The following is a 14,311-nucleotide window of genomic DNA, read 5'->3' as shown; positions in this document are numbered from 1 at the left end:
GAGATCACTCTGCATGGAGAAAAGGCTCTGGGAATGAGAAGCCAATTGTTGTATTTACGACTACAATTTTACCCAACCCAGGAGCAGCCTTCACATGTGAATTACTCTCTGAGGACTTGATTTAATTTGTTTACGGCAGCCAGACTATTCAATTCGACTTCTTGGTGGATCTATCAAGTGACTTTAATTGCTCTGCCTATTTTTTCTGAATTCCATCAGCTCTAAATAAAATTAATCACTATCCTCTGAACACTGAAATACAGCGGGAGTTTACCACTGTGGTCTCGGTGGGAATCAGTGAGCTTTGCTCAAATGTGTTTATGAATTTTTGATTGGGACAAAGAGAGCGAAAATCATCGGTGGTGATTTGCAGTGAACACTTTTTAATTAGTGAGGAATGAGAAGGATGTGCCAGAGGGTAATAAGAAATGCTGGTGTTATTGAGAGGGAATTATGTCAGTCAAATCCAGGTGTTTTTGGAGTATGAATCCAATTGATACGCAATGGTAGCGCTGATACATGCTGGACACTGCAATAGCTTTAGTGTCATTGCAGTGGGGTTGTAATCAGGGCAAGGTTACACCAGTGTGTGTGTCCTTATGCAATATTGTTCGATCGATGAATCAATCACTTGGCCAGTTGGCCCGGGAGAGGCAGTTGTTGTAACATGTCCACATCTGCATGGTCAAATGAGCAAACAGTATGGCTCAGGGCAGAGAGAGGAGATGAGACTAACAGGCTAGAGAGGATGGCCCTGGTGCACTGTGCAGACCTCACTACCGGGGAAAGGATCACAAGCTGCTAGACTGTGGCCTTGTAATCCGTTCTCAATGGGAAGAGTGACGGGCAGAGTGCTTTGTGAGCATCATCGGTGTGCTTTTTTTTGGACACTTCTATTGGATTTCAGATGTTGGATTTTCAGTCATAGTCCTGAATCATATGCTCCGGGGTTTCTGTGAGATGGGGTTTGAACCATACAAAGGTTAACAAAGGCAAAATTACTAATATAACAATGGACATAGAGAGGTGATTAGAAATTACTGGTATTGAAAGATTCGCAGGTTGGTATTTATTGTCGTGAAACTTGCCCTGGTGGCAGCTCTGCAGTAGGGACACTAGCTGGCACAGCCACAAAGTCATGAAATCTGATTTGAAACCTAACCTTAACCACACTGCTAACCATAATACCTAACCCTTAGCCAATTTTGACTTTGCAGCTGGCCCAACTAGCGGAAACCACTCAGTTCTACTTGCAGGGCAAGATTCATGACGATAAACGTCAACCTGCGAAAGATTCATGACACCTTTCAAATACAGATTTTCTAAAAAAAATTTGGGGGGTATTTCTTTGTTCAAGAAGTCTCACATGGAGTTGACTTGCACGTAATTTCTCATGAGTCACACTCACTGAAAGATTTCACTGAAAGCAGTGTGCTTTGGTGCCCTGAACTTCCTGATTCCCACACCTCTTTACTGTTGCTCACCATTACACATTGTGAGCGTGACTGATGATGATTGTGCACCACCATTATCCTAATCAGGGGTTGTAAGCTATTTCTATAGAACAGGAACATCAATACCTGTACAGTACATGCCTGCAGGGCCCATCTCATCCATTAAAAGCAAAACTATGTGTAAAATTGTTACGTTGCCATTTTAGCGCTTTGAATTTCTTCTGCATCATAATTGCATTCGGCATAAAATCCACAACCTCTCATTTTAGAGTGGAATTTATCTAGCAAATTTAGGAGGCAGTGGATACTGGATACAGTGGGAAAGTAATTGCCCTTGGCCCTATTGAAATGGGTTTAGTTCAGACTCCTCTCTCCCCTTTCCTCCCATCTCTCGTAATTTGTGCCGAAAGTCTAACCTGTTGAAAAACTCAGACGGCGTCATTAAATGCTCTGAGAAAATTCATACCGCTCTGCTGTTGAATGTGAATGGAAATAAACCAAACTAAATGTACGGGTATGTGACTGCCAAAAGAACAGTATCCGTACTTCAGGACGTGCCCATTTTCTGGTGCCTTATTGCGGCAATAACTCTGGTCTATATGGCCAGTTTCTTTAATTTATTTGACGACCAGTCTGAGACGAGACGCACATGAGAAGACAACGCATCATCTGAACTATGATGGGAGTTGATTGCATACATTTAAAAAATGATTATTTCTTTTTTTTAAAGCTGAAGTGTTTGAAGAGTTCTTACTGCAGTGCTACGTTCTGTACCAGTGGGCTCGTATCAGTCAGCAGCATACCATCTGTGGATTTCCGATTTAACCTTTCTATCTGTAGGCACTGCACTATTAACTGAGACACATTCTGTTTTCTGCTCTTCTCCACAGACTGCAGAACAGCTACACTGCCTCCCAGCGGGCCAACCAGGACCTGGAGGAGAAGCTTCATGCCCTGGTAACCTTTCACCTCTTTCAGCTGTCCTCTGAGCTTTTTATATAGGTTTTCATTGGTCAATACACATTACGTGTTCTTCTGGTGACTACTTTTGAACGGAAACCTTATCGCACAACTTGTACCATGAAGTTAAAGGGGCAATCTGCGGTTGCTACATACATTTTTGCATTTTTTGAATGAATGATATGTAGTCTCTACATCTACTTATGCACATATGAATTAATGATACGTATCCATTGATTCTTTAGGAATATAACTTATAAATGCCTCATTAGCTTAGTTCAACTGTCATACCACATCAGAACCCCAAATACATGTTTGCATTACTCCAATGTTTGTAAACAAACAGTATGGCCTCAAAACATGGTTAAACTATATTTTTGATATCATGGATGGTCAGTCCTTCCATTCATAGCTCAAAATATTAATTTTCCTTTTGACCTTACCCTGGTCAAACGTATTATGGAATTGCAAACACTACAACTTCCAATTGCAGGTTTCTATGTCACTGAATTTCCCAGTATACCAGGTCAGTGGATCTATTCTGTCTGAACAGTCTTTCCCATACAGCTGTGTGTGTATTATCTAAAGTGCACTCTCATGCCATTATCCCACACCTGTCAGACATTTATGTTGCAGGATTTTGTTTTGGAAGGTTCTGTGGTACAGAGTGCTGCAAGGGATTAGCACGGAGGGAATTGACTTAATTGCCAAATTATTCTATCACGCATGTCTCTGCCAGACCCCTTGGGAAATGGGAAGGTCCACAACTCTGCTATTCCCTGTGGCAGCACACCAGGGAAAACCTGTGTGCGCGCACGTTCCAAACCCACCACAAGTGACAACTATGGAATTTATGTGCAAAGAGAGGGACAGTTGTATATATTCCCACAATGGCAAATCCCAGACCGTCCCTTTAAAACATGGTTAATTATGTATGATGCTTGTTATAGGTTTATCGGGAGATTCACAATATGAGTCCCCAACCATACATAACAAACATGAATTCACATCATCATTGTTTCGCCACTAACATCAATCATGTATTAAATATCAGGGCATAAAGTATGCGTGGATGTTAGATGTGCGCTGCTGTCCCCACACGTCTGATGGTTGTTTGATTAGCCTCTCAATTCAATTGAAATGTGCTTTATTGTGGATGACATACTGATACGTATTGCCAAAGCACAATGTTACAATAGAACTAGTCATTAACAATCGAAAATAAAAAATCAAGAGGTCTTGGAAATCAACAGAATAATACTAACAATGTTAATTGGGAGGGGTGGGGGGAGGGTATTTGTGTGTCGGTGTGTGTCGGTGGTATGTGTGTGCATACTTTATGTCCATTCTTTCCAATCACATTGTCAAAGGAAACGTGCCCCCTGGCCCAATGTTGTTTTCCCATAAAATGTAGATGGACTGTCAGAATAGTTTTTTTAGATAGATAGATAGACAGACAGACAGACACAGTTGAAGTCGGACGTTTACATACACTTAGGTTGGAGTCATTAAAACTCGTTTTTCAACCACACCACAAATTTCTTGTTAACAAACTGTAGTTTTGGCAAGTCGGTTAGGACATCTACTTCGTGCATGACACACGTAATTTTCCCAACAATTGTTTACAGACAGATTATTTCACTTATAATTCACTGTATCACAATTCCAGTGGGTCAGAAGTTTACATACACTAAGTTGACTGTGCATTTAAACAGCTTGGAAAATTCCAGAGAATGTAATGGCTTTAGAAGCTTCTGTTAGGCTAATTGACATAATTGGAGGTGTACCTGTGGATGTTTTTCATGGCCTACCTCTTTGCTTGACATCATGGGAAAATCAAAAGAAATCAGCCAAGACCTCAGAAAAAGAATTGTAGATCTCCACAAGTCAAACGCCTGAAGTTACCACATTCCTCTGTACAAACAACAGTATGCAAGTATAAACAAATGTTGTGGGGCTGCTTTCCTGCAGGAGGGACTGGTGCACTTAACAAAATAGATGGCATCATGGGGAAGAGAAATTATGTGGATATATTGAAGCAACATCTCAAGACATCAGTCAGGAAGTTAAAGCTTGGTCGCAAATGGGTCTTCCAAATGGACAATGACCCCAAGCACACTTCCAAAGTTGTGGCAAAATGGCTTAAGGACAACAAAGTCAAGGTATTGGAGTGGCCATCACAAAGCCCTGACCTCAATCCCATAGAAAATGTGTGGGCAGAAGTGAAAAAGTGTGTGCGAGCAAGGAGGCCTACAAACCTGACTCGGTTACACCAGCTCTGTCAGGAGGAATGGGCCAAAATTCACCCAACTTATTGTGGAAGGCTACCTGAAACGTTTGACCCAAATTAAACAATTAAAAGGCAATGCTACCAAATACTAATTGAGTGTATGTAAACGTCTGACCCACTGGGAATGTGGTGAAAGAAATAAAAGCTGAAATAAATCATTCTCTCTACTATTATTCTGACATTTCACATTCTTACAATAAAGTGGTGATCCTAACTGACCGAAGACAGGGAATTTTTACTTGGATTAAATGTCAGGAATTGTGAAAAACGTGAGTTTAAATGTATTTGGCTAAGGTGTATGTAAACTTCCAACTTCAACTGTACATATCACACACACACACACAGTGCCTTCAGAAAGTATTTGCACCACTTTACTTTTTCAACATTTTGTTGTTTCAGCCTGAATTTAAAATAGATAAAATGTAGATATTGTGTCGCTGGCCTACACACAATAAATACTCCACAATGTCAGTGGAATTATGTTTTTAGAAATGTTTCAAATTAATAAAATAAAAAATGAAAAGCTGAAATATTTTGTTCAATAACTATTCAACTCCTTTGTTATGGCAAGCTTTAATGTTGTTCCCTCTAAGCTTCGCTTGTGCGCAGTCGCGCACTTCCTCCAGGACTGCCATACAGAAGAAATGCGATGCCACGCGGAGACGCATTCATTTGCACTATATAGATCAACTTTTTTTCTGTGCCTGAATCAACATTACAGTGCATTCGGAAAGTATTCAGACACCTTGACTTTTTCCACATTTTGTTACGTTACAACCTTATTCTACAATGGATAAAATACATTTTATTTACTCATCAATCTACAGACAATAGTGTGAAAAGTGGAGAGGATTTTAGAAATGTTTGCAAAAGTATAAAAAAACGTAAGTATTCAGACCCTTTGCTATGAGACTCGAAATTGAACTCAGGTGCATCCTGTTATTATTGATCATCCTTGAGATGTTTCTACAACTTGGAGTACACTTGTGGTAAATTCAATTGTTTGGACATGATTTGGAAAGACACACACCTGTCTATATAAGGTCCCACAGTTGACAGTGCATATCAGAGTAAAACCAAGCCATAAGGTCGAAGGAATTGTCCGTAGAGCTCTGAATCAGGATTGTGTCGAGGCACAGATCTGGGGAAGGGTACCAAAACATTTCTGCAGGATGGAAGGTCCCCAAGAACACAGTGGCCTCCATCATTCTTAAATGGGAGAAGTTTGGAACCACCAAGACTCTTCCTAGAGCTGGCCGCCCAGCCAAACTGAGCAATCGGGGGAGAACGGTCTTTGTCAGGGAGGTGACCAAGAACCCGATGGTCACTCTGATGAAGCTCCAGAGTTCCTCTGTGAAGATGGGAGAACCTTCCAGAAGGACAATCATCTCTGCAGCACTCCACCAATCAGGCCTTTATGGTAGATTGGCCAGACGGAAGGGTATGAATACTTATGTAAATGTATTATTTCAGTTTTGTATTTTCTTTTATACATTTGCAAAAATGTCTTAACCTGTTTTTGCTTCGGCATTATAGGGTATTGTGTGTAGATTGATGTGGGGGGAAAACGATTTAATCAATTTTAGAATAAGGCTGTAATGTGGAAAAAGTCAAGGCGTCTGAATACTTTCCAACTACACTAGACACTGAAGTAGCTTACCAAGACGACACTGAATGTTCCTGAGTGGCCTAGTTACAGTTTTGACTTAAATCGCCTTGAAAATCTATGGCAAGACTTGAAAATGACTATCTAGCAATGACCAACAACCCCACAGAGCTTGAAGAATTTGTAAATGTACAATCCAGGTGTAGAAAGCTCTTGGAGACTTACCCAGAAAGACTCACAGCTGTAATCGCTGTCAAAGGTGACTAACATGTTTTGACTAAGGGGTGTGAATACTTCTGTAAATTTTATTTTCAATAAATGTGTGAATTTCTAGAAACATGTTTTCACTATATGGGTATTGTGTGTAGATGGGTGAGAAAAATAAATACATTTAATCCATTTTGAATTCGGGCTGTAACAACAATGTGGAATAAGTCAAGGGGTATGAATACTTTCTGAAGGCACTGTGTCTGTGTGTGTATGCATACGGTAGTGTATCTATGTATGTATGTATATACACTGCTCAAAAAAATAAAGGGAACACTAAAATAACACATCCTAGATCTGAATGAATTAAATATTCTTATTAAATACTTTTTTCTTTACATAGTTGAATGTGCTGACAACAAAATCACAGAAAAATGATCAATGGAAATCAAATTTATCAACCCCATGGAGGTCTGGATTTGGAGTCACACTCAAAATTAAAGTGGAAAACCACACTACAGGCTGATCCAACTTTGATGTAATGTCCTTAAAACAAGTCAAAATGAGGCTCAGTAGTGTGTGTGGCCTCCACGTGCCTGTATGACCTACCTACAACGCCTGGGCATGCTCCTGATGAGGTGGCGGATGGTCTCCTGAGGGATCTCCTCCCAGACCTGGACTAAAGCATCCGCCAACTCCTGGACAGTCTGTGGTGCAACGTGGCGTTGGTGGATGGAGCGAGACATGATGTCCCAGATGTGCTCAATTGGATTCAGGTCTGGGGAACGGGCGGGCCAGTCCATAGCATCAATGCCTTCCTCTTGCAGGAACTGCTGACACACTCCAGCCACATGAGGTCTAGCATTGTCTTGCATTAGGAGGAACCCAGGGCCAACCGCACCAGCATATGGTCTCACAAGGGGTCTGAGGATCTCATCTCGGTACCTAATGGCAGTCAGGCTACCTCTGGCGAGCACATGGAGGGCTGTGCGGCCCCCCAAAGAAATGCCACCCCACACCCACCGCCAAACCGGTCATGCTGGAGGATGTTGCAGGCAGCAGAACGTTCTCCACGGAGTCTACAGACTCTGTCACGTCTGTCACATGTGCTCATGTGCTCAGTGTGAACCTGCTTTCATCTGTGAAGAGCACAGGGCGCCAGTGGCGAATTTGCCAATCTTGGTGTTCTCTGGCAAATGCCAAACGTCCTGCACGGTGTTGGGATGTAAGCACAACCCCCACCTGTGGACATCGGGCCCTCATACCACCCTCATGGAGTCTGTTTCTGACCGTTTGAGCAGACACATGCACATTTGTGGCCTGCTGGAGGTCATTTTGCAGGGCTCTGGCAGTGCTCCTCCTGCTCCTCCTTGCACAAAGGCGGAGGTAGCGGTCCTGCTGCTGGGTTGTTGCCCTCCTACGGCCTCCTCCACGTCTCCTGATGTACTGGCCTGTCTCCTGGTAGCGCCTCCATGCTCTGGACACTACGCTGACAGACACAGCAAACCTTCTTGCCACAGCTCGCATTGATGTGCCATCCTGGATGAGCTGCACTACCTGAGCTACTTGTGTGGGTTGTAGACTCCGTCTCATGCTACCACTAGAGTGAAAGCACCGCCAGCATTCAAAAGTGACCAAAACATCAGCCAGGAAGCATAGGAACTGAGAAGTGGTCTGTGGTCACCACCTGCAGAACCACTCCTTTATTGGGGGTGTCTTGCTAATTGCCTATAATTTCCACCTGTTGTCTATTCCATTTGCACAACAGCATGTGACATTTATTGTCAATCAGTGTTGCTTCGTAAGTGGACAGTTTGATTTCACAGAAGTGTGATTGACTTGGAGTTACATTGTGTTGTTTAAGTGTTCCCTTTATTTTTTTGAGCAGTGTATATATACATATATACTACCGTTCAAAAGTTTGGTGTCACTTACAAAAGGCCTTGTTCTTGAAAGAAAATCTGTTTTTTTTTGTCCATTAAAATAACATAAAATTGGTCAGAAATACAGTGTAGATATTGTTCATGTTTAAATTACTAGTGTAGCTGGAAACGGCAATTTTTTTCTGGAATATCTACATAGGCGTACGGAGGCCCATTATCAGCAACCATCACTCCTGTGTTCCAATGGCGCGTTGTGTTAGCTAATCCAAGTTTATCATTTTAAAAGGCTAATTGATCATTAGAAAACCCTTTCGCAATTGTTAGCACAGCTGAAAACGGTTGTTCTGATTCAAAGAAGCAATAAAACTTTCCTTCTTTAGACTAGTTGAGTATCTGGAGCATCAGCGGGTTTGATTACATGCTCGATTACAGGAGGTGTGATGGTGTGGGGGTGCTTTGCTGGTGACACGGTCTGTGATTTATTTAGAATTCAAGGCACACTTAACCAGCATGGCTACCACAGCATTCTGCAGCGATACGCCATCCCATCTGGTTTTTGCTTAGTGGGATTATCATTTGTTTTTCATCAGGACAATGACCCAACACACCTCCAGGCTGTGTAAGGGCTATTTGACCAAGGAGAGTGATGGAGTGCTGCATCAGATGACCTGGCCTCCACAATCACCCGACCTCAATCCAATTGAGATGGTTTGGAATGAGTTGGACTACAGAGTGAAGGAAAAGCGGCCAACAAGTACTCAGCATATGTGGGAACTGTTGGGAAATCATTCCTCATGAGCTTGTTGAGAAAATGCCAAGAGTGTGCAAAGCTGTCATCAAGGCAAAGAGTTGCTACTTGGAAGAGTCTAAAATATATTTAGATTTTTAAAAACTCATATTTGGTTACTACATGATTCCATATGTGTTGTTTCATAGTTTTGATATCTTCTCTATTCTTCTACAATGTAGAAAATAGCAAAAAATAAAAACCCTTGAATGACTAGGTGTGTCCTGTATATACACTAAGTAGTAGCCAGTTTATTATGTACACCACCCCGTTCACGGACATGGTTCGCTCCTGCAGACAGTGAGTCACGTGGCCGTGGTTTGCTGTATAAAGCAGGCAGACCGGCCTCCTGGGCTTTTCGCGAACGACATTGTCTAGTCTTTACTGAGAATGGTATGACAAACATCCAGTCAGCGTCAGTCCTGTGGGCGAAAATAGCTTGTTGATGAGAGGTCGAAGGAGAATGGCAAGAATTAAGCTGACAGGCGGGCCACAAACAGTCATATAACGGCACAGTACAACAGTGTGCAAAACGGCATCTCAGAACGCACAACTCGTCGGTCCTTGAATTTGGCGAAGTGGCATGAGTTTATGGCCCCATCCAGCCTGATGTCAACGGTACAGGCTGGTATCGGTGGTGTAATGGTGTGGGTAATGTTTTCCTAGGTCCGTTCATACCAATTGAGCAACGCTTCCATGCCTGAAGCAATGACGCTGTTCTGGAGGCAAAGGAGGGTTTGACCCGGTACTAGATGGGTGTACCTAATAAACTGGCATCTGGGTGTATATAGCTGTGATCCTTTGCTGGTGACTGTCGTATGGTCCCCTGTCCCCTCTGATAGCTGTGTGACAATCAAAAGTCAAGCTGCACTGTGTTACTAGGGAAAGACCAACTATGTTGCTGTGAAACTGCCATCTCTCTGCATGGCATGTGATCTGAGTAGAACTACAAGCAGTTTCCCTTGACTGCCCGTTAACCAGAGGCTAGCCCTCCCAGAATGGATTCACACCACATAGGCCTATTTACTGTCGTATTATCTACCAACATTCTACTGTCTGATTTTAGTCCAGCCCTGCTGTCAGTGTAGAAGAGGTAGCTTTAGCAAAATAGATGATAGAGGATGAATGGGCTGGTCGGAGCTTTGAAGATGGGACGGTGTGTGTGGGGGGGGGGGGACTGGCCCTGATGTGAGGTAATCTCTTTTAACTGGCCAGAGGATTACTCTGCCCAAAACATGCTCTGTCCCCACACTCACTCGGTCAAAGGTGGCCTTTAGCCAGGGGATGGGCAGTTGAAAGAGTATCGGTGTTTTGTGTTGCTGGCCTAAAATAATTTTGAATACTCGCATCTTAGCGTGAAACGGGGTTGAAGGGGAAAAGTTTGCGGTAATTGTTCCAATTACTGGTTGTTCTGATACTCAACACATTATTTTCAAAGCGATTGACATACTCCAGACAAACACAACTTAGTTAGACATTTTGCCAGTGCTTAATGTCTAACTAGTATAGTTCAAAATGTAGTACTTCTATTCAATTATAAGTAAACAAATTGCAAACCTTGAATCGAGTACTCGCGGTCACCCCTAGTACACAGCTTTAAAATCCTCCTTCCTCATCCTTGGGGATTCCATTATTTTTGTGTTGAGCCTAAATTGATGAGATTTCCCAGTTCTCTTTAGAGGTCTATTGATAGTGTGATTGGGAATAGGCCTAAATTGGCGAACAGTTAAGGCCTTAAATTGCATGCCTGTTTCAACATATTCTGACGTGTTGCGGTAGAGGAGTTTGCAATCAGGAACCTTATTAGCCGATGAAGCACTGGCGATCTCGTGTAAAAGAGACCAAAATGTCCTGTCTTGTTGTCTTTGTTCTCACCAGCCGTCTGTCTTATTTTTTTTCTGTCTTTCTCTCATTCTCTTCCTCTCTCTCATGCTGCCGATTCGTGACGGGCTGTCTCATCATCAGGCTGCGATCAGTCAAACCTGGGTCTACGCAGTTGCGTTATCATTCTTTTTCTCTCCCGACTACCTCCCCCATCACCCCCCCTCCGATCATTTATTACTGTTGTCATTTTCATTACTGCTCTGCTTGTTGTTTCTGAATAAGAAGTCTCTCCATCCTCCTGTCTTGTCCTGGCAAACTGCTCCTAGATGTCCCGCTGTAGATCATCCTGTCTGTAGCGCTGCTATGGGGGGTTGAGGTTGGGGGGGAAATAATGTGTTTCTCTAGGTGTGCCTAGCGGTTCAAACTTTACTTTTCTAGTGTCAAGTCCCCCACCTCTCTATATATCCCCTTTTTTGAGTTACTGTAGGCTTGTTATGCGCTGCTGCACAAGTGCTGTAGTAGAGATCACTAAGGTGTTTTATGGCCGTGTCTTTGCCCAGTTGAGCTGCGTCTCTGCATGGCAATGAGGCGCTGACTGGCTTCTTTTCTCTGTGCTTTTATTTATTTATTTTTCTCCTCAGACTCTCCAGTTGAGAATGTACCGTACAGATAATTGGTTCATTTTTGACATGGCAAGCAATGGAGCAGGAGCTACAGTCTGGGTCTCATTCTGTGTAAATGTCTCACAGTAACTCCCTTTCTCACTGATTCTCTATCCTCTCTTCAAGCAGGTGTGATTTAATGTTAGTGGCTATAGCCTATCCCTTGGTGAGGATTTGGATCTGAAACAACCGGACAGAGCTCTGTGCCGGCTTCAGTTAACATCCAGTAAATTTACAATATGTCAGATATAAGCTGCAGGTAGGGCCCCCCCCGAACAGAACAGCAAGCCTGATCAGGGTGATGCTCGGCTGGTGGGCTTACAGGGTGTCGGTGCAGATCCAAGCCACTCGCAGTGGGCTCGCTGGAGGCTCTAATGAACCTGTGGTGAATATTAATGCACAATATTGATGTATTCCAAATTCTTGTCCAATCTGGACCTGCTCTTGCTTACTAACACAAACGCACTACACATACACACGCAGGAGTCACAGAATCTGGATCCGCACTCTTAATTGGTTTGGAAGTTCTCCAGCTCGGGTTTGGGGGATCATTTGCTCCGAGAGAATGTTCAGAAGCACAGAGAAAACCGGTGGTTTGTTTTTCCAATTTGAAATAGGGAAATCTTCTGTTGTTCACTCAACTTGACAGGTGTATTGCACATATAGTGTGAGGTCCCTACTGTACCAAGCACAATTTGTAGGCTAAGTCTTACTTAAAGGATAGTCACCACAGCTACTCAGGACCACAGGCTGTTCCTGTGGTACCTCTGAAATCAGAGACATCTTTTTATATTAGAGAATCCCTTAAATCCTGATTTATAACAATACATCAGATAATGTTAGCGCTGAAGCTACAGAGAATTTGATCAATTGTTGCCTGTCATGGCCCTTCCGTAATCTACCTGTCACTCACCTAACTGTATAATAACTGAAGCGATTCGCTAGCCCCCTAAAAAAATACAATTGGCATGTCACCTGCCCAGGTGTTTTCCTAAAGTTATCGGTCGTTTTTCCCTTAACATATTGCATGGGTGAGTAGGAGAGGGAGTAACTACATATTAGGGGGACTCGGCACAGACTCAGACCCAGAGTCATTTGAGTTCACACTGTGTTACTTCATAATGTGCTATCGATCTGTTTATATAGGACACGTCCTGCCCCTGTGTGTTTTTTGTTCTCTAACCACACTGCTGAGCTGAGCGGAGAACAAAAGCAGCAGCCTCCGTCTGTGCTGCTGTGTCAGCTAGCGGAGAGGATGAAGGAGGAGACATGCTTTAACTTTAATCAATGAGGAAATCACTCATGTGTACTTCAGAGGAGGCCGGTGGGAGGAGCCATAAAAGGACGGCGTCATTGTGATGGCCGGAATGGAATAAAATCGAACCGAGTCAAACGTGTGGTCCCCATGCGTTTGGTCTGTTTTGATACCGTTCCATTTATTCCATTACAATGAGCCCGTCCTCCTATAACTCCTCCCACCAGCCGCCTCTGGTGTACTTACTCAAACAGAGAGTCCAGCAGCTAGTGCACCGCTACATTGGCTATGGTTATCCCTGTGTGAATGATGCGTGATGCTGCTCTCTAACATTATTCTCCCCTCACCATTCTCGTTCTGCAGCTCCGTAAAGTGGAGAGGGACAAGAAGACAATGGACCAGGAGATAGTGGAGCTCACCAACAAACTCCTGGACGCCAAGAACACCATTGACAAGCTGGAGGAGTTGAATGTGGGTGTTATCTCACGGTCCCTCTGAGTTATCGCATGCCAGATATTAAGTTGTGTATAATGTAGGACCACGGTGTGTGGTAAGATTAAGACATTAAGCAGATCAACCACACCGTTCTGCGAATAAAGTGTGTCGGAGTGTTGTGTGAGAAATGGCCTTGTTGATTCTTCTCCCTGACAGGAGCGCTATCGTCAAGATTGCAATTTGGCCGTGCAGCTGTTGAAGTGCAATAAGTCCCATTTCAGAAACCACAAGTTTGCAGATGTAAGTATAGCTCTGATCGTTTAGTGGAAATGATTGAGGCTTGTATATAAAACGTATTCCAGTTGTCACAGTGGCATTGTTGGAGCTTGAATGTGTTTTTCACTCCGTAGTGACACTCTTGGATGTGGGAGAGGGAGAAATGGGGAGAGAGCGGTCACCTGGGTGATTTTAAAAAAAGGCTGCTGAGCTCTTTACATGTGTTGTCTGACCCTGGCGTCAGAGAGGACTAGGCAAAGAGAAAAACAAAGAGAATCAAAATTGGATAAAAAAGCTGAGGTTTGCCTGCCCACTTTATCACAGCTTGTGTGTTTGAGTGCTGTACATCATAGTATTGATTGCCCATGTGTGTACAATACAGTGCATTCGGAAAGTATTCAGACATCTTGACTTTTTCCACATTTTGTTACGTTACAGCCTTATTCTAAAATTGATTAAATAGATTTTTTCTCTCATCATTCTACACACAATACCCCATAATAGCAAAGCAACATTTTTGCAAATTTGTTCAAAATAAACATTTACATAATTATTCAGACCCTTTACTCAGTACTTTGTTGACGCACCTTTGGCAGTGATTACCGCCTCAAGTCTTCTAGGGTATGACGCTACAAATCAAGTTTCAAATCAAATCAAGTTTATTTTATATAG

At 42.9% G+C, this 14,311-nt stretch overlaps 1 protein-coding gene across 2 annotated transcripts in view; it reads left to right on the top strand.

The window, feature by feature from the left end:
• Positions 1-14,311, top strand: part of LOC139570750 (tight junction-associated protein 1-like) — a 157,359-nt gene that overhangs the window by 117,278 nt on the left and 25,770 nt on the right. For both annotated transcript variants that reach the window (XM_071392894.1, XM_071392893.1), the window contains 3 exons: positions 2,345-2,411; positions 13,292-13,399; positions 13,580-13,663. In XM_071392894.1, the coding sequence (XP_071248995.1) occupies positions 2,345-2,411; positions 13,292-13,399; positions 13,580-13,663 (259 nt within the window). The remainder of the gene's footprint in view (positions 1-2,344; positions 2,412-13,291; positions 13,400-13,579; positions 13,664-14,311) is intronic.

Source organism: Salvelinus alpinus, chromosome 3 (assembly GCF_045679555.1).
Source record: "Salvelinus alpinus chromosome 3, SLU_Salpinus.1, whole genome shotgun sequence".
In the NCBI taxonomy this organism is placed as follows: domain Eukaryota; kingdom Metazoa; phylum Chordata; class Actinopteri; order Salmoniformes; family Salmonidae; genus Salvelinus; species Salvelinus alpinus.
The sequence above is the reverse complement of the archived record's forward strand: the minus strand, read 5'-3'. Positions and strand labels throughout refer to the sequence as shown.